This window comes from Aulonocara stuartgranti (assembly GCF_965226115.1).
Source record: "Aulonocara stuartgranti genome assembly, chromosome: 19".
Classification (NCBI taxonomy): domain Eukaryota; kingdom Metazoa; phylum Chordata; class Actinopteri; order Cichliformes; family Cichlidae; genus Aulonocara; species Aulonocara stuartgranti.
The window spans coordinates 26,402,820-26,428,715 of NC_138955.1; the positions used below are offsets into that span (position 1 = coordinate 26,402,820).

A 25,896-nucleotide genomic window follows, 5' to 3' on the forward strand; every position below is an offset into this window, starting at 1 on the left:
TTTCAAACAGAACTCAAAAATTATTTGGTGTGGCTGAAAACTTTAACACTAAACGAATCAAATTATTTCTGAGCTGGAGCATCCGAGGTCCTGTTTGACTTTGTATATTCTGTATATTTGTTGGACAAATTAATCCAAAAGTATCAAAAGTTATCTCAGTCGATTGGTTCACTGAATTGGACTAATTCAATAAATCGCATCACAGATCATAACTTTTCAGATTTAATGACTAATTTCTTTGGTATCTTTTGCAAGTGAAGTAATCTAAAAGCTAATCAGTTTTCAGTCTTCATGTTATTTCTGAAAGGAAAAAAGAAATCAGGCAGAAAAGTTTTACTTCCCCCCATGCAAAAAGTGCCTGAGTGTAAAATATGAATATGTAAATCAAGATTTGATGGTTTAGTAATTATGGTAGGTATCTTAAATTAGAAATAATACAAAATAACATTACAAAAAAGTCATTTCAAAACAAATAAGATGCTATTGATAAAAGCGCTAAAGGTTATTCTTATTTCTATCCTTCGTGTTCAGAATCTAAATGAATATTTAGCAGTTGATTCTATTTGTTATCATTTTTGCCCACAATCAAATAAAATTTTAAACCAAGTCAGCATCATTTAAACAAAAGGAGCTCATACAGTCAGCTGACAGAGCTCTACTATAAGTGAAGCACATTTTATCCTTAATTCCAAACCTTACGAGCAGACAACAAAAGGCAACACAAAAACTTCTCCTTCCTCTCCCTTCAGGTGCTCGAACACTCCCACAGGCCCCTCCACCTTAAGAAGGGAGACTTCTACTCCTACCTGTCTCTCTCTTCCCATGACAGTGACTGCGGCGAGGTCAGTCAGTGCACAGAGGACAAGAGCTCCACCCCAGCACCCTACAGCATCCCGTCATACGTCACGCCAACGCAAGGCCTCCACAGCCCGAGCCCTGAGCTGTTCACAAGCACCAGACAGCAAATTTCAGCGTCTCCCGGCCTCGGAACCAAAAACAAAGTCTGCGCTCTTGATCTAAAGTCTGCTGACAGTGAAACTTACTGTGCTGCTGATGGTACCCATGAAGAGCAAACTAACCCCTCTCTGTCTCTGCCCCCCAGCCCTGACATCAGGGAAGAGGTGACTCTGTTTGAAGCCTGTACAGAGGAGGTTTATCTAGGCCCGCCTCTCTGCTACAGCATGGTTCTCACCAAGAAACCATGGCACTTCTTTCTGAAGGAGAATTTTGAGTCCCCCCTGTCATTTGGCTATGAAATGAATGACAGCGTACCTTCGCTGTCTTGCTTAAACAACAATTTTCAGTCTACGTCCGACGACGGGCCCAATTCTCCAGCAGATGACAGTCTGGGTTACCTGTCTCTCTCTAAGCAGACAGTACTGGCGAAAAACCAGGATCAACTATATTTCCAAAGAACAAGTCCAGCAGAGGACACACAGAGCTCTTCCTCTACTTTCCTGGAGCCTTGTTACAGCTCATGTTCCACCTCCCCACCCTCAACAAGCGACGCCACCTCCCTCCAGGGGCCTGGCTCCAAACCAAAAGACTACCTTTCCTCTCTTCTTCCTCTTCCTGTGTCCTCCGGCACAGAGGAAGAGAAACGAGGTGAGCACCCGTACCTCCTCTGTGATGTTGCTGGAGGAGAAGTCGCGGCCGCTGCGAGTGTCAGCACGCCGCAGGAGGAGAGAAGTCGTAATGAGGGGCCTCCTTATCTTAATCCCCGGGCGCGTGTCGCCCCGATAGACTCCTCCGCAGCCGAATGTTTGGCAGATACTAAAACGCTTGAATCCAATATGGGCGCCGTAATGACCAAGATAAGTGTCTGCAGCTCCGCTACAAATCCCTCAAAAGAGCCAGCCACCACCGCCACGCGTATTAATCCCAAAATTAACTGCTTGGCGATGAGAGAAGCAGATAGGGGAGAGGGGGAGAGGCAAGGGGAGGTGGATACTCAGTGGGTGAAGTCAGAGGAGAAGGGGAGGAGAGGACGGAGGAGCTCGCAGCAGGAAGCGAAGACTGCGACAGCGAAGCAGGTTAGTGCTCCATGTATTAGCCTGATGTGCTATCTCAGGACATTATACGGGGCCTTGATACTTGACTTTACCTCTCTACTCCAAGTATTAGTCCAAGCCCCTCAATGGGCATGAATGTAATGAGGCCAGTATGTGTTTCTTTCATTTCCATTTCTGAGGCTGGACAGACATGCCAGGTGTTGATATGTGTGACCTGCCCTCTCCTCCTCCCTTTTCCCTTTATCCTCCTTATCCTTCCTCTTACTTTTCTTCACTACACACTCGTATTTGCATTCTTTTCCTTTTTTTTGCCTGCTTTCTTTTTTGCTACACTTCTTTCCACACCTTTCTTTTAGTTTTTTTCACTTAATCTTTCTGTACTCTATTTCTATTTGTTATTTCTCATCCAATGCTCATCTCCTCTCCAGTGCACTTCATTTCCACCTATGTTATCCTCCCCCATTCTCTTGTGTTTTCTTCTTCCATGTTCCCTCTCTCCCAGTTATCCTTTTCTCGCCATCTTCCTCACCTTCTCACCTGTCCTCCATCCCCTGTTCTCCTTTCTCTCTTCATTTGTTCTTCCTTTCCTCCTGCAAATATCTTTCCTGTCTTCCCCTCCTCTATGCCTTCTGCTCTTAGCGCTTCTTCTTATCCTCTCTGCACCCCTGCTTCATCCTTCTCTCTTCCCTCTGGCGTTAATGGAAGGGGGATTTGCAGACTTCTCAGTTTTTTAGTTAAAAGGTTAAGGTCCACAGAACAACATCAGCATAATTACTATCAGTCAGATTTCATTAGGATTCATCAGCTAAGAGCTTTCCTTTCCCGCAGTGATCATTCAATTCATTTCATCGCTGAATTAGCCTGTTTGTGCTCTTTTTAAGTCTTCTATTTCTTTATGCAAATGAGTACGCGATTTTCTTTTTACCGTCTCTGCAACCTTGCTAGTTCCCCTCTTTATCAGCGTTGTCGCTTTTTAAAAGAACAACAGCCAGCTGAAGAGTTTGTTTCATTTTTAAACTAGTTTGTAGTTGGTTTTCATGCAATCGTTTCTGTATCCTGCACGTAGTCACCACTACTGGTGCCTCGAGGCACCAGTAAACACCCAGTATACTGGTGCACCATACACACCATACACCATACACACACCCAGTACTGGTCCTGTTTGAGAAAAAACTTCCATTACAGCTTTTTCTTCTAAGGAGGCAGGACAGTTGGTGTAAGTTGCAAATCTGTTAAGCAAAAGATCACGGTTTCCTAGGTTTGGGTTTTTCACTTCACTGCCTTTTTGGTCTTGCTTTTACGCACTCTTTAGGTTTAGGCATCAGTGCTACTTGTTTAGAACTGGAAAAGGTTGTGGTTTAGGGGAAAATACACACTGTGACTAAATTAATTTTGTATAGTGAAAAATGATGCTTGAACTTAATCAGTGCATTAAACTATGATACCAAGAGGCTATAACCAGGCTTCCGCACGTGATGAGTTCGGAAAGAGATCGTGTCACAGTGTGTCACAGTATTGAACCCAAGGAAACCTCGAGTGTACAGGGAGTGCAGAATTATTAGGCAAGTTGTATTTTTGAGGAATAATTGTATTATTGAACAACAACCATGTTCTCAATGAACCCAAAAAACTCATTAATATCAAAGCTGAATGTTTTTGGAAGTAGTTTTCAGTTTGTTTTTAGTTTTAGCTATTTTAGGGGGATATCTGTGTGTGCAGGTGACTATTACTGTGCATAATTATTAGGCAACTTAACAAAAAACAAATATATACCCATTTCAATTATTTATTTTTACCAGTGAAACCAATATAACATCTCCACATTCACAAATATACATTTCTGACATTCAAAAACAAAACAAAAACAACTCAAAAGCCTGCCATCCATGGATTCTGTCAGTGTTTTGATCTGTTCACCATCAACATTGCGTGCAGCAGCAACCACAGCCTCCCAGACACTGTTCAGAGAGGTGTACTGTTTTCCCTCCTTGTAAATCTCACATTTGATGATGGACCACAGGTTCTCAATGGGGTTCAGATCAGGTGAACAAGGAGGCCATGTCATTAGTTTTTCTTCTTTTATACCCTTTCTTGCCAGCCACGCTGTGGAGTACTTGGACGCGTGTGATGGAGCATTGTCCTGCATGAAAATCGTGTTTTTCTTGAAGGATGCAGACTTCTTCCTGTACCACTGCTTGAAGAAGGTGTCTTCCAGAAACTGGCAGTAGGACTGGGAGTTGAGCTTGACTCCATCCTCAACCCGAAAAGGCCCCACAACTCATCTTTGATGATACCAGCCCAAACCAGTACTCCACCTCCACCTTGCTGGCGTCTGAGTCGGACTGGAGCTCTCTGCCCTTTACCAATCCAGCCACGGGCCCATCCATCTGGCCCATCAAGACTCACTCTCATTTCATCAGTCCATAAAACCTTAGAAAAATCAGTCTTGAGATATTTCTTGGCCCAGTCTTGACGTTTCAGCTTGTGTGTCTTGTTCAGTGGTGGTCGTCTTTCAGCCTTTCTTACCTTGGCCATGTCTCTGAGTATTGCACACCTTGTGCTTTTGGGCACTCCAGTGATGTTGCAGCTCTGAAATATGGCCAAACTGGTGGCAAGTGGCATCTTGGCAGCTGCACGCTTGACTTTTCTCAGTTCATGGGCAGTTATTTTGCACCTTGGTTTTTCCACACGCTTCTTGCGACCCTGTTGACTATTTTGAATGAAACGCTTGATTGTTCGATGATCACGCTTCAGAAGCTTTGCAATTTTGAGACTGCTGCATCCCTCTGCAAGATATCTCACCATTTTTGACTTTTCTGAGCCTGTCAAGTCCTTCTTTTGACCCATTTTGCCAAAGGAAAGGACGTTGCCTAATAATTATGCACACCTGATATAGGGTGTTGATGTCATTAGACCACACCCCTTCTCATCACAGAGATGCACATCACCTAATATGCTTAATTGGTAGTAGGCTTTCGAGCCTATACAGCTTGGAGTAAGACAATATGCATAAAGAGGATGATGTGGACTAAATACTCATTTGCCTAATAATTCTGCACTCCCTGTATATGTCTTTAGCATGAATTCCAGTTAGCTAGCTTTTTAACTTGTAGGTGAGCTGACTGGGAGCAAGACAGAATAAAACACTGGCATTGCTCTTGGTTGTAAAATGAATCTAATGTGGAAATGCCTAAAAAGAATTTTTCTGAAGGCTGCCAGATGGAGATGGTTGTGGTTGCAAGAAGACTTCTGATAAATAGAAGTATGGAAGTAAGACGAAGGAAGAAAAACAGCTTTCTGACATGCTCTCTGTGAATGCTTGCTTTCTGAATTCATGCATTCTCTCATGGTACATCATGCTGAGTAAAAAAATAAGTCTTAGTCATACAGTGTGTCAAAAAAGAGGATTATCTCTCATTGGCTAATGACTGGTTAATCAGTAGTCATTAGAAAATGAGCGTGCAGATTCACAGTCAGGCCCCATCCTTCTCATTACACCCGTTATTTTAGTTTAGTCTGGTTTAGTTTTGGCAACTAATCTGGCAATGGTAGAAAGACTCAACTCAAGTCTTAATAGCAGTAGCTATGTTAAGCTTTTATACTGTCTGAAACTGGTAGCAAACAAATTAACAGCTAACCTTCCCAATAGTCCATATTGCTTCTAGCTTCCAGCACCACCATATTTAACCGAGTATCAACATTCTTCCAAACATTTGGCATGCTTTGTTAGCATTAAGTTTAAATCTCTGTAACAATGAGTTTAACTTTTGTCTTTTACAGCTTTCCTGACAATAATGGCTGGAAAATCACCCTTTAGGAGATCAGAGACAGAGGCGTTTACTTGTTTGTGTCAGATCCCTATAGTAATTAGTCAACTTACTTCTTTTTATTATGGAAATGTAACTTAATTAACAGCTGAAATGAAAGTGAAGTAGGGCTTTGGGCAATTACAGTGGGAATTCAACATGCAAATCTGGCAGTACTGTGACCTTTACCAAATCAAATGCACAAATATCTAAAAGAGATGTAGCACAGCAGGCCAACTACTATGAAAAAGGTACTAAAAGAAGAACAAAAACTAAGGAATTTTTCATTTTTTGTCAGAAATATTACATTAAAATGATTTATATTAGTTTTTCATGGATATAATTATTAGTTTGTGAGATTTATTCTCAGTATTTTTCATTATTTAACTTTTGCTTTCTTTGTTGATTATAAAACTATTTGATTGTAGCTTTCCTTTTGTGTTTTTGAATATTTATTTTTCTCAGTTGTTAACAGAATCACCAGACCTGCAGCAGCCGTTTTGTCCTGGTTTAGCGTTCTCATTAGTTTTTCATTTATTAAAATAGCAGCAAACAGATGAAGGAAAGAAAAAGCAAAAGTGGGGGTAGATGCGCCTCTGCTAGCTTATGTAAGCGGAACTGTATGCATATGTGTATCTGTGTTTGTGTGCATGACTTCCTGGTATTGTTATAAGTATGTGGAGGGATAATAGCTACCCAAGTATTACAAAGCGATTAGTTGCAAACCAATTAAGAGAGCGTAGTGAAGTGGGGGAGAGAATTGTTTTCGGCCTGATGCTCATTGTTTTAATTTGTAACTTTTCATCAGTTTGGGCTCAAAGAAAGTGCAAGCCGATTAGGAAACAAAGACAAACAACATTTCAGGCTGATAATGCTGTTTTGATTTATTCTTCTCTCCCTTCTCGTTTGTCTCTCTCTTTACTCACTTTTTAGCCATACATCGCAACTCCCTACCATCTCTTTCTCACTGTTGAAACAATGAAACAAAAATGACTGAACAATTTTTCCCATCTTTTCTTCCTCTCTTTATCTACTTTGTTCTTTAATTTGATTTAGGTATTTGTTTCAATGTTCCTAATTTTTCCACAACGCTCTGTTTCTCTTTTTCTCTATTAGGGGAGCTCTCAGTTAAGTGCCAGGACAGCCCAGGGGCGGAGCCAAGCCTCAGTGAGACAGCCCACCTACAGGACGGGTACCATCAGGGTAGGTTAAGACACGGGAAAAGAAGTCACATATGGTGTTACAGCATTTTCACCATCATTTATCTATCCATCACTGGACACATTTAGACTAGGGATATTGTGTGATTATTGGATTTGGCAGTGCTCTACTCCTGTATTATGTATTGCTGTCACTGCCTACAGAGTCAATCACAGAAAGGCAGAAGCCAAAACAAAGGCTGTTATGATAATGTCTTGTATGGTGAATTTTTGTATACCTGATTTAAATTATAATGAAATGTGCTATATAAATAAAATTGCCATTGCCATTTCCAATTGTATAAGAGCTTAAAGTTATGTGTTATTACCCAGCAAACACTGAATAACCGTTGTCTTGTTATGACATATAGTCATTGAATCGTACTGAATAGATATAAAATGAAAGATGAACCAACACCAGAATTATTTCCTGCTATCTCTTTATTTATCAGAATAAAATGAAATTAACACTAAAAGACTTTCTTAACTGGAAGAATCAGAAGAAGACAAACATCTCACCTCATGTGTGACTTAACTTTAACCCCTAATGGCTTTCTTCCACTTATCCTGAGTTAACTCGTTACACATTAAAAAAAGAGCATTCCCGTGTCCATGATGCTGACTTTGCAGCCAGACGATGTCTGCAACGTCAGCACATGCCACAAATGAAATAGAATTTACATGTGCAAAACCAAAAAGTGTTTTTCTTGGTTTATATTATGTGATTATTTGTGAAAATATCTTCTCAAATATGGCGACAACTTGAATGACCAAGTTGTCTCTACATTACTCATCTCAGTTAGAGCTCATTCGTTTGTGTTTTGTGAATTCAGGTTCAGGCTGTAACCCTAATGATGGGAGTTTTAATGGCTTTCACATAAATGATGCAAATTGAAATACTGTAATAGTCACCTCACATGTGTCGTAATGTCTTGTTAATAACTATAAATTTATAAACTAACTGTGGCTGTTCTGCATTATGCTGGGTCCACACAAAACAGTGAATTTATTTTGCTTTCATCTTACTCTTTCTTTTTAAAATCAAATCAAACCAGAAAGCTGCAGAACAAGAACAAAAGCCATCACTGACACAATCTGTGTGTGGTGTGTGTGTGTGTGTGTGTGTGTGTGTGTGTGTGTGTGTGTATATCTGTGACTGTGTATGTGTGTGTGCGCCTGTGTGTGTAAGAGAGAAAGAGATGTGGCCGCCCTATGGGTGCCTCCAGGGCTAAGCAAACCCTACTGCCCCCATACTCTAAACACACAAACATGCACATGCACACACCCCTGAGGGCAGGGCATAAGAGTCCAGGTAGAAGCTCTGACAGCCCAACATCTGCAGGTTAGACAGACATGTTGTACACACATGCACACACGCGCACACACAAATGTGCATGCACAGACTTATCAAGAGGGCAAACCCACATACACAACAAAATGAAAGAGCAAAATCAAGCTTAGTGAGCACACACACTGCATGTAACACCATGACAAAAGGACACACAAACACTTACATACACACATCATACCAGCGATGTGTACAGCTGGTCCTGACCCCCATGGCGTGGCCCAGTCTAGCCCACCTGTTCACACGCACACACACACACACTGCACACACAGACACAGGTGCAATTAAAGCAATCCTGAATGCGACTCATGATGTGCTCTGTGACCCAGACAGCAGAAGGTCTGCAGCAAAACACACAGGAGCGAGAGGGTGTGTGTGTGTGTGTGTGTGTGTGTGTGTGTGTGTGTGTGTGTGTGCATGTGTGTTTGAAAGTGTGTTCAGGCTTCATCGCTTACTCATGTTTGGAAAGTTTCATCACAAAGAAGACTGGACGAAGCTGAATATCGATACACACCTTATGTACATGGAATGAATAGAGAGCGCTGCTGAATGTATAAAACATCAAATTATTCAATACGATTCATGCTGTAAAAGAACAACTGAAAAAATGTAATATATTCAGCATTTAATAGATTCATAACAAAAAGCAAATAAGAGGGAAAAATGATCTGATGTGGAAAAGCATATCTTCAGAAAGAGCGTAGATTCTAAAGGTTTCATTTCAAATGCATATTACAGCTTTAAAATGCACAGTAACACTTGTGTCTCAGCTGGCTGAATTCATCTTGAGTAATCTTTTGGTAATATGAAAAAAGGCATTTATTGAACTTTTTTCCCACGGTGGATTGATCTACATTAACTACAGTCATATTTTGTTGGCTGGACTGTGTATGTCAGACTGAGTACAGGCTTTGTTTGGTTTTGTTTTATTCATTAGATTTTTTTTAATTGTAACAACCTCACCAGATTCCTGTATGCTGACAAAGTAAAATCGAAAGTTCAAGATGTCCTGGTCAGGATAATCTTGCTTTTAAAAAGGGGGTCATTTGGACTGCTTTCAGCAATACCATAGATGTTATTTTGAGATCTTTCAGTACAAGTCTTGCTCTGGCTTCCAACTTGAGTGTTCATGTTCACAAAATTGGCAAAGTGTGTCAAATCAGGCAAATGGAAAGAGTCTTGGTGTGGTGAAAAAAACTCCAGCTGAACGGTGGCACACAGTTTGTTTGAGATCCAAGTTGATTGTCTCAACTAGTGGCAAAGTCACCATAAGCAAGGAAACCAAAGCAGTGATGAAGCAGAAGTTGATGCTTCCTCTCAAAGCTTTCTTGACGTGCCCAAAAAGATGACCTCGATCAGCCAAATTGATTGGCAGTGTCAGGCAGCATGAACGGTATAAACACTATGAACTGCTTAAAGGGAGTGACTAATATGTTATGTTTTCATCAGCTTTGCTCTAACAAACCTACTCTTTCTGTCCATCCATTCATCCAGAGACCAGCCGTGTTGGGAGCAGGAACCTCCAGGATCCAGCAGTAAGCGAGCGCCTTTCGTCTTCTTCATCGGTGAAGTGATCTTACTTCTTAGCCTCATCACTCTGGATGGCCCCTCTCTGTTCCTGGAGCTTTCACATTTATCATCTCTCAGTTCTCACTGTTGTAATTCAAGACTGACTCATTTAATCATTTCAGGGTGACCTTCAAATTGATTGTCAACTGATTCTTAGTCGGAGTCTTTGAGTCTTATTTCAGGGTTGAGCTTGTGATTATGCTGCAGCTTTGGGGTTTGGCTGAGCATATTTACGAGTTAATCTGGGCACAGTATATAGAATATGAAAATACGATCATTAGGAGAAAGATGTTAAGAGTTATAAAGAAAGTACTGTAGCAGAATTATGTCCAGCAACAATTTGCAAACTGTTTCAAGGTGACTAAGGGCAGAGAGATATTATATATGGGCCATGACTCATATAATTTCATGTCGTGTCCGTTACATAACACTGGGCTAAAGAGGAAAATACACTGAACAACACAGACTAGCTTTACTGTTTATATGCTGGCAATGCAAAATCAGCCTCATTTTCATTTTGCTATGTTTTGTAGCTTGTTTTGACTATTTAAAACAATTTAACAGTGCTACCTGAGCTTTTAAACTTTCAATAAGCAGTAAATGTAACTAATGTGAGTTGTTCAGAAATCAGGTGGAATTTACTGTACTTTTTTGAATTTCTTTTCTTGGGGCTAGTTTGTTTTATTTCCTGGAGGCCGGTTTTTCCACAAAGAAAACATGTTACATTAATACACAGAGGTAATCTGGTTCAATTGTTACTACTAAATTCATGCAATTAATCTAACTGACTCAACAGAAAAGGTTAGATATTTAAAAAAAGTTGAAATGATATATAAAACAAAAAAGATATCAAGGGCCAATCAGATTTTTTGGAGTTTGAGAATCAACGCTATAAGAATAGCAGCAGAAAAACAACCATGATGTGGTGATGAGCATAAATCAGTGTGTCACTGTGTAGAGCACTCCACAGAAACATTAATAATAAATTCAACTACAAGTCATTCAAGTCTTCTGTCAGAGGTTCTGGACAGCTGCCCATTTTCTGTTCCTGAAAATTATTTGCTACTCGTCAGTTAAGACAAAAGAAGAGAAAATTATCACCGTTTCCAAACAGAAATCACCTAACATGAACAAAACCCGAGGTTGAGTAAATAAAACGAAACAACAGCTCAGTGAAACCTGCATCCTGTCAGGCGTCTTCTGGACATCTATGGCAGCGGTCCCCAACCTTTTTTGCGCCATGGACCGGTTTATGCCCGACAATATTTTCATGGACTGGCCTTTAAAGTGTCGCGGATAAATACAACAAAATAAAACTAGTACCGGTACCGAAAAAAAGAAGATTTATTCATAACACACTTGAAAAGACCCAGGAAAACCGAGTTAACGATAAAAACGATAACAAAATAACTCTGAAAACCGATAAAAACCCTGAAAAACATACATTTCACACCTGAGCCTCAACTCTTGCGGCCCGGTACCGGTCCGAGGCCCGGGGGTTGGGGACCGCTGATCTATGGCAGCTCTGTCAACTGGGCCATGGGTTTGTTTCTTTGGCAGGTATGGCTATGGAAACTTTATTTGACCAATAAGGGGCATAAAGACTAAAAACAAGGGGGCTGAGGGAAACATCTGACTTTTATATAACTGCCTAATTGATTTTTTGCTTCACTTTTTTAATTTCTAAGCAAAAGACCTTGATTCAATTGACCTGAAGTCAAACAAATTGGAGCTCTGATTTTTTTCAGATTTTTCATTTTCTGTTTCTGTTGTCTCACATCACTCATCAAAAGCCTCTGGTTCTATAATATTCTGGAGCTACCTCAGTATTGGTTGTGACACTGTACATCATATCTTTACCAAGTCTGCTTCTTACTGTATCTAAGTTGGTGTTTTCACACTGCAGTTGTAAACACTCTTTTCTTACAGCACACTGCTTACAGTTACATAGCCCAGTGTTTCAGCATGTAACTTCCTAAAAATAACACTTGCTAGATTGTGTAAGTTTTCATAATCTGCTACTGTCCCATGGCCAGTTTCATTAGGTCTGCTCACAGTGGTTGTGGTAGAAGGCCGTCATTGTAGTAGAAACAGCACTAAAATTGAGTTGTGGTGTAAGTTAGTGGATCGCTAAGCCATGGTCCTATAATAAAATAAATTAAACTAAATTTATTTAAGATATCAGGAAAAAAGATTTGGAGGGTGGGAAGAGCTTAATGCTAACAGACATGAAAACACAAGTGATGATAAGAGAAAAAAAATTAAGGGTATGTTAAAAAATATTACAAATATTAACCTCACTAAAACAGCTCTGCTGGCATTAATCTGTTTTGTTAAACTCTTATGATTAAGGTACAAAGAGCACACAAAGTCGTCTTATATTGCATAGAAAAACACAAAAGTGTATTTCGACTGAACAAAGCAATTACTAAGGATGTGTGTGACTAATTAAATATTAAATGTTACCTTTGCTGGTCAGCTTAAGAAATGCCAGTCATTTGAAGTCGTTATTGAAATTTAAGTATAAAAGTAAACTGTTAGTTCTAAGATCAACCAGATCCACCAACTGGGGCTACAGTCCCAAAAGACAGCAGCACCCTGCTCTCTGAGCAGTTGTATGCTAGCTGTGTCAGTGTAAACTGGCATATTACCATCAAACAGAGCAATACGTAACCACATTCTGCGTTCTACTGGTTCTCTGTGGATGTTATGCTAACAGAAAATAAAGCTCTTGGTCCCAGCTGTAGTCTTTAGTGCTAGCGCTACTTAGGCTAGCATTGTTAAGGTTAGCTGCACTTGGCAAATGAACCAGACTGGGTGCTTGTTTTGCACAAATTTCAGCAACATTTTCAATACAGTCTGTTAAAGAACTGCGGTTAACTGTTTAAATGGCTCTAAAATACATGTTTGTATCAGAAAAATCAGACAGGTCTTCTAGTATAAATAATTTTCAATAGTCCCCAGGAACATCGCTATTTACTACCTAGAACACAGACTGAAGGAATCGGACACAGTTGAATCCTTCTCATCCGTTTGTAGAGGTCATTCGGATCTGTCTTTATCTAACACTGCTAAATCTTAAGACGTGTCTCCACAAGTACTGAAATGGACAGTACTATTACTTTGGTCAAATGCCTGAAACTGTTACACTTATGACAATTTCACTGAATATGAAGTGCTTACTCCTCATTTGATGTACTGACCAGTTAGTTCTTGGTGAAACTTAGGAAAAGACATAGAAGAGTTGTTCTTGTTTTAATTCCAGCTAGCTGATTATGTCATAGTTCTCAAACACTGTCTTTTTGGGGAGGGAGGTTGTCTGCTTTTGCAGTTAAATGCTGCGACTCATTTTCTCCAGGTTCCCCAAGTCAAGTCTAAAGTATATACCTGTCCAAAGGCAGGTGTATGATAAGTACTGCCTAATTTGGACAGAATTTTCAAGTTCTTTGAGAACTGTCCTGCTTTGCAGACTCATTGAACATACCCTAACTGTGTCTTGTAGGGTAAATTTGTGACGATACTATAGTGAATCCTCGATAGATCTTTCAGTTTGAGGTTGAGCCTGTCTCTTTCAGAACCAGTATAACCTTTCAAAGTGCTGCTTGATAGTCAAACCAAATATGAAAAAAGACAAAATTCTCTGCTGGCATTCATCTATTCAGTGATAGCTGTTTACCACCTTATTAGCTATTTGAGAGTAGCTACATGGTGGTGAAGAAGTCCATTGAATTACATGTGGAATAAAACCTTTCCCCTGTAGAACAGCATTTGCAAACTGAACTAAACCAGGTGTCCAAAAACAAAAGGAACAAAAACCCCAACATTAAAACAAAACGGTATTCTATCTATGCAACACGACCAAAGTTGGTGAGAGCTGAAGTGGTGTTGTGTAGACATTACAGTTTGATCACTGTTGATGGGATGTGTGTTGTATTAATACTGCTGTATGTATTTACACAAATATTGTATCATGTATCATTTTCTTTCTTTCTTTTTTTTTTTACCTTCTGGGCGACTCCTGAGATGACGATTAGCAGTGACGCTAGAGTTTGGGATTGGTGCCGAGACAAGTGTGTGTAGGACAATATAGGATTTGAAATCTTTAAAGTATAATTGTGTGCCTTGCTCCACTGTTACTTCTCCTACCTTTTTTTTTTTTTTCTTTTTCAAATAAATACACTGCTTTCCCAGGTAGAAAACATGCAACATGCAAGAAAAAAATGTTTAAAAAAAAGAGAAGAAAAAACAGCAAGGTTCATGTTGAGCTTGTGTATATATGTAAAGGTGTAAACCTTGATGTAAAATGCAAGAGGGGGGAATGCTTGGAGTCTGTGTTTTTCTCTTTATGTGGTCTGTGATGTGAAATATCTTTATTATTAGTACTGCCATAAAGAGCTTGAGTGCATGGTTCCTGCTAACTAAAGCCAACTTAAATAAACTTAATTTATTGGAAAACAATTCTGTGATTTTGTGTTGTGCTTTGTTTATTTTGTTGTTTTTTATCTCTCATTTTGATTAGAGCAGAAATCATGCTGGACCTAATACACAAGTTACTGGTATGTGATTTGATGTAAGTGCTTCAGAAAAGCATCAAAAGTTCAAAAAAGCTCATTCTAGAGAGAGTTGGGAAAACAACCTTGAAGATGTGAAGTTGGTTGGATGAGTGGGGCATTTATGATGCATATTTTCCAATTATTACATAATAACTTCCCATTTCTTTCTTCATTGCATTCTGACACGCTGTTGTCTATCATTTACTACTACTTTCAACACATGGGATAGCCCAATAGACCCTAACCCTATGAGACTGCAAGAAAATGTGGTCTGCTGGTGTCACCAACTGTGAATTGTTTTCTTGTCTTATTGCTTTTAGGGGTCACCACAGCATCTCCATCTCACTCTATTGTTAGCATCCTCCTCTGTCACACCAACTCTCTGCATGTCCTTCATCTATAAACCTTCTCTGAGGTCTTCCTCTTTTCCTCCTGAGCAGCAGCTCCATATTCAACATTCATCCGTCCTCTGCACATGTCCAAACCATCTCAGCCTTGCCTCTCTAACATTGTCTGTTGACAACTAAACCTGAACTGTCCCTCTGATCTACTTATTTCTAAGCCTTTCCATTCTGGTCCCTCCCAATGAAAAATCTCCTTTCTTCAGCTGTGCCACCTCCAGTTCTACTTCATGTCTTCTTTACTTGATTCTACATCCAAACCAGAATAAATACTGATCATTTATATACAATTTATTAAATTCAGCGTCACAAATCTGGTCATTTTCTTTTTCGAAAACCTTTCTGTGTGTACAAATGTCTAAAACTACATGCAACATCTCCCGCGCTCACTCACCAAACCTTAAATGTGTGTGCACCAATCACACCCATTCAGGTGCACCGATAACCTGATACTTGATCACGTTGCATGCCCACTTGGGATTTTGAGACAAATTTAACACTGTCAGCTGTTCGCAGATAGACAAATTTAAGATTGATTCAAGTCACAGCAAGTAATTCTTAAGATTATCTGCCCACACTGGGCTGGTTTGCAGTTGTTGTTTGGTACACAGTTCTTCTACACTGAAATCAGAACTGGAGTTCTGATATTTTCCTATGACAAAAGCAGTGTGTCAGGCCCTCAATCATCTGAAATGCATCATTTTTTTCATCTTCCATAGATATATATTTGTGCCCTTAATAAGACCTGTTTTCCTGCTGCCGCAAGCTTAGCTGCTTACCTTCACCCTGCACACACAGATGCAAAGTTTTAACTGCAGAGGAGATGAGGCACAATTGAAAGCTGAAGAATGTGATTGGATATGATGATAAATACTCACTTTGGCAATATTACTTGAACATTAAACAATGTTTACTTCATCAGAAGGAGGTCAGATTGTGGAACCAGGAAATGCTACTGATAACACAGAGAGGATGGCTGGATAATGGGGAGGATGGGCAGAGGAATAAATGGGATGTTTTTGTATGCTGAATATAAAGGCATACTGTATGAATCTCTTACTCACACTGCAAATCAATATGTCCCTGATTGCAGAGAGTCTCCTTGATAACACCATTTAAATCTGAACTTGACTTAATGTTGTTGGTTTGGCAATAAAAATTCTCTTTTCCATTCAGAACACATCACACACAAATGTGCCATACTCAGATTCCTATAAACCGATTAGCTTTCAGAAAATATTTTCTGAGGCTGAAAATGACTATTGCTGTGGTATCAACCTGTGGCAATATTACCTGAAATTATATTAGAGAACAACTCTTGCAAAGCAATGTTTCCTTTGGAAAAGATAATGGTGACTTGAAATATGTTAGCTTGTCTTTCTACTATTAAGCAACAGTTTACTCTTGTTAAGCACACACTGGTGCATTTGTGCTATTTGTAACTCAGTATTAATTACGCAAAGGCAAAAGTACAACTTATTACAATCTGTAAACTTTATGTTATGAATTCATGTGAACATTCCAGTCAGGGCGGAACAACAACTACAAGAAATACATCCAGGAATGTTTTTCCTGGATGTCACTGAGGTAAATACTGCGAAATGCTGCTCTGGCTTTCTAGCTTTTCATTTCACATGAATCTACAACCAAAAAATTGCCTCTACATAAGATAAGAAACACTTTATCACAAACTTTGGGAAATTGCTGTGTTACTGCAGCCAAACATAAAAAACCTCCAACATTAAAAAAGTAATAATTTCATAAAATTAATGCAGCACGGTGGCACGGTGGTTAGCGCTGTTGCCGCACAGCAAGAAGGTCCTGAGTTCAATTCCACCCTCAGGCCGCGGTCTTTCTGTGTGGAGTTTGCATGTTCTCCCCGTGCTTGCATGGCTTCCACCCGCGGTCCAAAGACATGCACTTAGTGGGGATAGGTTAATTAGTTAATCCAAGTTGCCCATAGGTGTGAATGTCATCTGATGGAGGAATCCAAACAATGTGTTCATTTAAACTGGATTCAAACAGCAGTTCAGACCACAGAAACTTTCTTTGCTGTGATTTGGTGAGTATAACTGAATTGAACCGAATTCAAAGTAATATAACAGTAAAAGCATGTGATCTTATAAGTGATGTGTCCGAACAATTTGATAGGATTCATAGGTGACTGCCATTGGAAAAAGTCATCGAATATTTTGTTTTCAATCAGTTATTTAAAAGTTGTGAAAAGTAAATTGAAATTACCATATATTCAACAAAATATTGTTGTTGAATATATAGTATTCAACAAAAAGAATACTAAGAAGGTTGAGCCAGCAACATTGTTTTCTTGACCTGATAATCACACTGACAGTTGGGTCCTCCCCCATAGTGGACCTCTCCTACAATACAGTATCACTAGATGGAAATGTTCAAATGTAGTCAAAAAAAGTACATGTATTCTTTATCTACATGTAAATTATATTCCTGTTTTCGTGTGACCTTATTTGTGCAAGCCTCAGGGCTGCCATAGTGTTCATCAATTGTCCCTCTACCCTTTCAATCCAGCAAAATAGGCTGCTGTTGTGTGACATCTGGTTAGCACCATAGGATAAGGTGTGATTTGAAAAATGAAGCTGTAAATATGATTTCACCCCCAGGGATGCAGTTCATTATATCATATATGTCCTCATGGACAAAAGAATCAAATATCAAAGTTTTACTAATGACGCTTTAAATAGTGTCTAGCAGAGGGCCAACTAATATCGAGTACATCAGCTAGACGCCATCATTTTGAAGCAGCTTTTTAACCACGAATTACATACCTAGTTAATTCCTGCTTTAAAGTTGATATCACTGAAAATAGGCATGTATGAAAACCAAACAAGATTTTGAAATCCATAATAATCTGTTTTAACTGATTGACTAAGTGACTGGAGTTAACTTTAAGAGCAAATTTGTTCAGGAAAGACAAATAAGTATTAGATCATGTAAGAGTGTGAACTGTTGCCTGTCTCTATGTTGGCCCTGAGGTGCACCAGTGATCTGTCCACAGATTGGCACCAGCTTTTTTGCAACCTGATATGGATCAAATATTCACTTCCATTCAATTTTATTTATACAGCGCTAAATCACAACAACAGTCACCTCAAGGTGCTTTATACTTGTAAGGCAGGCCGCACAAGAATACATGCAGAGGAAAAACCCAACAATCATACGACCCCCTATGAGCAAGCACTTTGGCGACGTTGAGAAGGAAAAACTCCCTTTTAACAGGAAGAAACCTCCAGCAGAACCAGGCTCAGGGAGGGAGGGGCGGCCATCTGCTGCGACCGGATGGGGAGAGAATATAACAAGTACCATCAGTCACTTTGGTCAGTAGTTCTTTCACTGGAAATAAGACTTTCAAAATTTCAAACACCACACAGACACCTTCATGTGTAACAAAACAAACTATTTACTGGTACAAAACAAAATCTTTTGGCATCACATTTATTCAAAACAGTCCATCATGTTTATTAAAATTATTACCTGACAGTCTTGCCAGGGGAGGTCACTGAGTCCCCCCACCCCCCGGTGATGCCCCTGCTTGCCAGGATTACTTCTTACTTCTTATATTACTTTAATTACTTTTAATCATCATGTCACAAATTCAACAAATGTAAGAGTAGAGAGCAAGACACTACAGTTTACCAAGGAGGCGTAATGCAAAGTTCACAATCAACGCATTAAACAAAATAATGTCATTACAAATGTATTATTACCCAGCGCAGGCCCCGTATTCTTTTGTGTGTAATTCTTTATTAATCAAGCTGTTTCAATTTTAAAATCATTTTTATATGGCGTCTCTTCAGTTTCTTTATTTGTTATCTGTTTAGTTAATATAACGTGGGTCTCCTGGAACAGCTTGGTTCAACAGTCAACTGGTAGTATTTGATTTAACTGATTAGTGTCTTTCCTCCTCCCCAGCCAGCAGTCTGCACTGTGTATTTAACAGTGTTGTAATGCTGTGCTCTGACACTTCCCTCTGTCTTTCAGAGAGTATCAGAGGAGAGCTGTCAGTGGATTAAAAAAATAGCAGTTAGCTGCAACAAAACACACTCCACATTAAAGCAAATTGCTTCTTGCGATTGTTGATAGTTTCTCATTGTTGCGTCCCTCTCGGTTGGAGCTGTGATGTTGATTGTGGCTGAAGGGGCCTTCAGATGACTGATAAGCATTGATGAATGAAAATGGAAATGGTTTTCAGCGTTTTGCTTTCAAAGGGAAATCAAAAACGGTGGAAGGAGAGGGGAGAGCAGAGGCGGGAGAATATTTGCCTTTTTGCAATTAACAAGATATGTTCTTTTTTTCTGTGGTCAGAAAAATGGAAATGGCTTTTAAGGTCGTAAAGGTCGAGCGCATCGAAGCATGGTGGCTCTGCAATTACTCTTCAGGCAGCAGCCTGATTGGGGGGAGGGTGGGGAGGGGACCGACCGTGCACCGATGGTCAAATTAACGAGATGACCGGCTCCCTGTCGAAAAGATCACATGTGATTACCGTACATCAAACAGACAGAGCGCTCAAATTATCTCCCCTCTTACTGTGAAGTCAGAGAAAAGGGGATAAAACACAGATGGACTGATTAGTTAAAGGCTTTAAATGTCAAAACTTTCACTGTCCACAGCTTGAATGGATGTGCTTCTCCTCTACTCAGCAGGCACGAGGGGGGTCGTCCTTTAAGTTTACACTAGCTACAATAAATGGCTGTCTGCATGACACGATTAAAGCTATACTGGATATCATTGGACTCCTCTGTGAAGCTTATGTGAGTTCTATTGTGTCTGGTTTGATATAGCTACCTGCAAAATAGCGTCAAATATTAGGTTATATTGGTTCCGCGCATTCTTACAGGAAGCCGAGGACTAGGCCGACTTCGTTTCAAAGTCCTCACAGTCCAGCACTTCTCCTGAGTTGAAAATAGTCCTACACTTGGAACACCGACGCACTCGCCCAAGTCACTTCTCTGCTACCATAATCTAGAGGAAGAGTGACTAATGATATCCACAGCACATATAAACAATGGCTGAGGAGGAATTGATCCTGGCTGTCAACCCAGTTTTTTTTTACAATCTAGCACTGATGATGGTTAGAAGCTAGCAACAGTAAGCACTCTAAAAAAAGGACAAAATAGGCTTTCCCATGACAAAAGCTGCTACTCATGGAGACAGATGCTCAGCTTATTATTAAACTATTACACCTAGTAAGATTTTAATAGTAGCCTATACTAAAAGCTTTGGAGACGGCCTGCAAAAAGTCATTTTCACATTGTATCAAATAAGCAGTATCCATGTTGTAAACAACGTTTTTCTTTCAATTGTCTCGGCACACAAGTTGAAATTCAAATTTGCAGAGAAATGGATTAGCAACAGCGTTGGTGGGATTCCTAGGATGGGACTCGGCTAGCTCTTGGAGGGCCTCCATGCTGCCGTTCATCACTCGCAACCTACCCTTCAGGCCACTCCTCTGGGAGTGGACGAGGAAAGTGCTCAAGAGGGCACCGGGAGGACTACTTCGAGCACACGAGCGGCCAGCTCACGCCAGCACAGGCGTTTTATAAGATTTTGGGGATTATCATTGTTCCACTCAGTTCACCCAGCAGTCCCACAGGGACAGAGTTTTCCCTCCTCTCCTTCTGGCACCCCCGCTCCCTCTTCCATGAGGAAGCAGTGATGTGAACCCATTTTTGTGTGTCATCATAGCAAACTCTGCTCCTTGAGACACCAACTGTAGCAGGAACTACCTCAGACGCTTTGGTGTTATGACTCGCAGTGTGGTGCAGACCATCCAAGAGTTTAGTGCTTTAGATTTTGGTAAGTGAAATTCTAGTGTTTCTGTAGTCTGTTACTTAATCTGCATGAATTAGCTGTTACGTGTGTCTTTGTATTCCATGTATACAGTTCATGATGTAGCTTGGTAACTAAACTTACTAGTATTACTAGAATATGTAAGTTAGCTCTCCAGACATTCATCCATAAAAGGTTACATCTGGTTGCAAAAAATGCAACACAGCATAGCAGTGAAACTGTTTGTGTTCAAGCTGTAAAAAAGCCTGTAAAATTTTGTGAAAAGATTTGGTGAGTCAGTGAAGATCACTGGTGGCTGATGAGTGAAATGAGTTGGTGAGGATATGCCGAGCTTTTCTGTAAGTGCTGCCAATTTGGCCAATGGTAGCCTGTGTTAGCTGCTGTTAGCCAACGGGTGAAACTATTTTTAAAGTGGATGAAATGTAGGATTTTTTGCGAATAAACTTTCAAGACAATGTAATCAAATTGCTTATGAGAGTGAACGTGTGATTTTTAGCATTTTTATTAAGGTACTAGTAGCATTGCCACTTTCCTTTGTGCTTTTGCTTCTTTTGAGATGAAGGGGACTGCTTTCTGACAATAAAACACAGGTATGAACCTTATCATGAGTCTGAAGAGGTTCAAATTTAAATGTTCCTTTATGGCAAGTGATCGCATATGACTTCTCTTTTCCTCTGCCTGTCTGCCATAGTACCTTTGTTGCCAGTCTCTAGCTGTATATGTTAAATGCATTTAGTCAAAAAGGAGATGTCCTTCCCAGCCACTGTATAGAAACATGTTGGGAGAACATGGAGCATTCCACAAACCACTTGATCCTATGGATTTTTAATAGATTTATTATAAGTTTGTAAGAAATGATCAGTTTGCAGGAGGATGTAATTACACAGTATTTTATGTATCCTTATAAGAATAATTCATTTTTTTCTTAAATAACCTGAAAAAATGTACTGACTGTGCCTTTTAGTATATAATAATCTTTTAAATATCTTTAACTCTTTTAGAACAGGGAACATTTTAAGGTTAACAAGGCAAACTGTATTTTGTTGCCTTGTACTTATGACATGTGCAATGAAAATAACGTTGAATTCTATTCTGTTCTATTCTATTAAACTAAATACCCTTCATAGTCAAAAACACAAGAAGTTGTGTTTTTCAGAAAATGCTCTAATGATATCTGCACAGTGGTACGTGACTGTTTTATGGTGCATATACTGTAATGGAATGCAGGTTATTATCCACATTTTATCATTAAATTTAAGGTTTTATTTAATGTTTGTCTCTTATTACCCTTTTAACTACAATAAGTGGGAAAATAAATGTTTTCATTAACATTTCGCAATGTCAAAGTTTCTTTTTAGGATCTTATAAAAGCTCATGGAGTATGTGTTCCCTTGCAAAAAGCTAAAAAATTTGAAATACTCACAGTTGTGCATTAAGTTTTAATGAATCAATACACAGACGGTCTGGTCCTTGTGTATTCTGACCATAGACTGTGCAGTCTGTGATTCTGACAGGTGAGTAAAACATTTGTGCCTTCAGCACTTCCCCATGGGATGCAATCACTGTATGAGAAACACTGAGAATAAAAGTTACATTTGAAACTATTTGTATTATTAGAATGCTGCGGGAGTGTGTAGGTGTTTTAAGCCATTTGCATTGGTGTTGAATGAAAATGATACATTTGTGTTCAGATACACACACATTGAGAAAAGCGCCTTCTTGAGTCTCTCTCCATGCTGTAATGATCTTCTTGTAGTGCTGCGGAAAGCCTCCGCAATCCCTTCTTCATTTCCCTCTCCTCTTCTCCCTAATGAGCAGAGCCATCCCTTCATCATCAACTACAGCATAATGTACTTTAGTCTGGGGACGAGAGGAGAAAATGGAAGGATAGATTGGAAACAGGTTCGCTTATAAGCTGATCCCACATTACGGGCTGTATATAATACGCTAAAGTCATCAAGGGTTTGTTCTCTACAATCAGAGTGATCCATCGACGATTCGACGTGCTGCAGATGAACGCGGAAACTTCACTTTGGCTGCAGGCAGGAAGGAGGCGCAGGGATTTCTCATATGCACTTGACAGAGTTGGATTTGTGGACTGAAACACATTGTCTCCACTGGTCTGATTGTAACAGATATTTGTTTTCAAGTAAAAAGCTTCAGAACAATGACATACATAAAAAAGTATTTCATGTATGTTTCCACTAAGTTATTATAAAATTATAATTTACTTTGTGGCAGCTTGGAAAAGATTTCAAACTACATTTACAATAATATGACCATATATTTTCCTAGATATTTCCATATTTCCATTAATTTCAATTACATAGATAAAAGATAACACAAACCTCAGTGGTTAGTCAATAAAAATAAAAATAAAAAAATCAAGTAATTCCTTTGCTTGAGCCGCATAAAACTCCTTAATTTCCTTAAATGCACCACTCAATATAGCATGCTATAATAAATTTTATCTTGACTTTTAGAAAGATAAGTTAGATACATGGAGCAATTACTTGATACTATATCTGTGTGTTTCTGCAGCAGATCTCACAAAACTTCCTTTGTCCACTATATTCATTATAATTTGTGCTGTTCATCATATCCCAATATCATACTGTCACCTAACCACTGACATGCTCACTCTGCTGACTCCTAAAAGCTATTTGTTGGTTGATGTTTGCTGTGTTGCCTGTTAAAATAAATGTTATATTTAATTGGTATAGCTTGTTTCATCCTGAGTTTTATTCTTTTTGTCACGACCAGGAGTGGCTGTAGCTCAGGTGGTTGAGCAGGTCACCTAATAATTGGAAAGTTGATGGTTTGATCATCGTCTGCTCCAGACTGTGTGCCAAATATCCTTGGGCAAGATACTAGCCTGAAGTTGCTCTCTGATGCGTCCATTGGAGTATAAATCTGTGTGAATGCTAGCTGTTAGATGGAAAGCACTTAAATAGAAAGAACATAGAAAAAAAAGTGCGTGTCAATTAAGTGCTCAGGTAGAGTAGAAAAGCACTATATAAGAACCAGTCCGTTAACCATGCCTCTGGGCCCAGTTGTGACGTTAGTATCAGGTATACCTGGCTATTGTTCAGCAGCACATAAAACAAACTAGTAACCCAACAGCATAAATATGCTCTTGGTGTTGTGAATGCACTCTTAAACGCTCTGTTTTCCTTCTCTGTGAAAGTTGGAATCCAAAGCTAAAGTACTCAGGTCAAGCCACAGAAGTGTATGCACCCATGCTACTACTGAGGTTCAACAAGATTATATAATACAAGCCAGGAGATTCACAAAATTCACTTTAAACGCCACACATTTTTAAAACTAGATAATCACTTACAACATCAAGAAAAAAAAATCTTATTGGGAAATGATGTCATAAAAGGATGCTTTTATTGTACATTAAAACATCTCCAGATGATTCTCAAAGAACATTATTCTGTGTCCAAGCTGCTGATGTTGGTACGATGTTCTTTTTCTGAAATGCTGTGTTACTTTTACGCTAGATGTAATGAGTATTTTCCCAAAAGTCTTGGGGATCATAAGTTGGGTCTGGCTGTCGCTAAATGATGCCACCGCCTAATTTGCATAATTGGTCATGCTTATGTAATTGTAACCTACTTTGTAGGAGAGAGAAATAACATTGTGGAAGAGACTTAGAGTGAGTAAAAACCACCCTAAATGCATTTAGAATATATTTAGAACTACAAATTTAATTTCTTTTAGCAATTGTTGTTTTCTTTAATGTCACAATTCCAACCCACCTCCTTTATCCGGGCTTGCTACCAGCAAAAGTGACCCGAAATAGGAACTCTGGCAGAGTTACTTGTTGTGTGTGTGTGTTTTTAAGTAGTTTTAAACCTGATCCTCAATAACTAAGAGTAAAAGAAGAACTGACTGCATTACAGTCAGGACGGGAGCAGCGGCTTCGCTCATGTGTGATTCATTTGCAGTTTGGACGTGTAGGGGTCAGCATCTTCTACTCTGACGGCAGCTTGGGGCGACTGTTTCGTGAGGACTATCCGCCACCTCTGAGCGCTTTGGCACGTGCGAGTCTGCAGTCACACGGCAGCACCAGCTGCTAGTTGAGAGTAAGAGCGATAAGTGCTTTCACATCAAAAAGTCTTCATAAGTCACCAATAACACCGGCAAAAGTCGTCAGATTTGTCGCTAGTTGCTGTTTAGAAAAAAAGTCGCTAAATAAGTCGCTAAGTTGGCAACACTGCTTTTTCCGAGGTGGAATAGCAAGTTGCAGCTACCAGAATTGTAGCATTAACGGTAGCTAAAACTTTTGTCTCATTTGACCATAAAACTTCTATCTATCTTCACTGAGCTCCTTGGCCTTTCCCTTTGTTCATTGGTCAAAGACTGCCGTCACCCAAATCTGTTTTCTGTCAGAGAGAAACCAGTTGTAGGCAGTTATGACTGAATCTGGCATATTTACCTCATGTTAATCAATATGCATGGTCCTTTTTGAATAAACAAATGTATTTAATTGCAAATCAGATCCAAGGAGCAGAAACTGACAACTTGCGTGTGTTTAATATTTTTCTAGCAAACAAAAGGTAAAAGATCAAAATACTTTTCTGCTTTTGACTATTATCATTTGTGGCAGCAGGATTGTGTATGTGCATTTTTTTCCACAATAAAGTACAGCTTGTTGTACTTTTTTGTGTTTATTGTAATTAACGAACATGTGAACCAGTGAAGCAGTGTGCCTTATTAATGTTTGTCATAGGTTTTGGAAAACAGAGGAGCTCTGTGGAAACGATGCCTGGAATACATCAGACTCTGCATACACACAATACTTAGCATTTAATAGATACCTACATTTGTTTTGTCTTTCATGGTATTTGACGATAACAACAATCAAAACCCTCTTAAAAGGGCTGTTTCCTATAATCTTATTTTCCCAGCTGGAAGTAGAAATTGAGCCTGATGCATGCGGGGTGGAAGAATAATAACAGCGATGTCACTGAGACTCTAAAAACAATAAAAAGTTTTGGAGGAGTGACCATCATCTGACAGCCGAGTACGGCTTCATTAAAGCCTTATGAGAACCTGATGGTTGTAACTGTGTGTGTGTGTGTGTGTGTGTGTGTGTGTGTGTGTGTGTGTGTGTGTGTGTGTGTGTGTGTGTGTGTGTGTGTGTGTGTGCATTTGTACATGTCTGTGTGAGTGTTCC

At 39.5% G+C, this 25,896-nt stretch overlaps 1 protein-coding gene across 1 annotated transcript in view; it reads left to right on the plus strand.

Moving 5' to 3' along the window:
• Positions 1 to 14,384, plus strand: part of akap6 (A kinase (PRKA) anchor protein 6) — a 225,386-nt gene extending 211,002 nt beyond the window's left edge. The window contains exons 21-23 of the mRNA XM_082516526.1: positions 750 to 2,033; positions 6,935 to 7,021; positions 9,860 to 14,384. Of these exons, the coding sequence (XP_082372652.1) occupies positions 750 to 2,033; positions 6,935 to 7,021; positions 9,860 to 9,904 (1,416 nt within the window). The 3' untranslated portion in view covers positions 9,905 to 14,384. The remainder of the gene's footprint in view (positions 1 to 749; positions 2,034 to 6,934; positions 7,022 to 9,859) is intronic.
• The last annotated feature ends 11,512 nt before the right edge of the window (positions 14,385 to 25,896 follow it).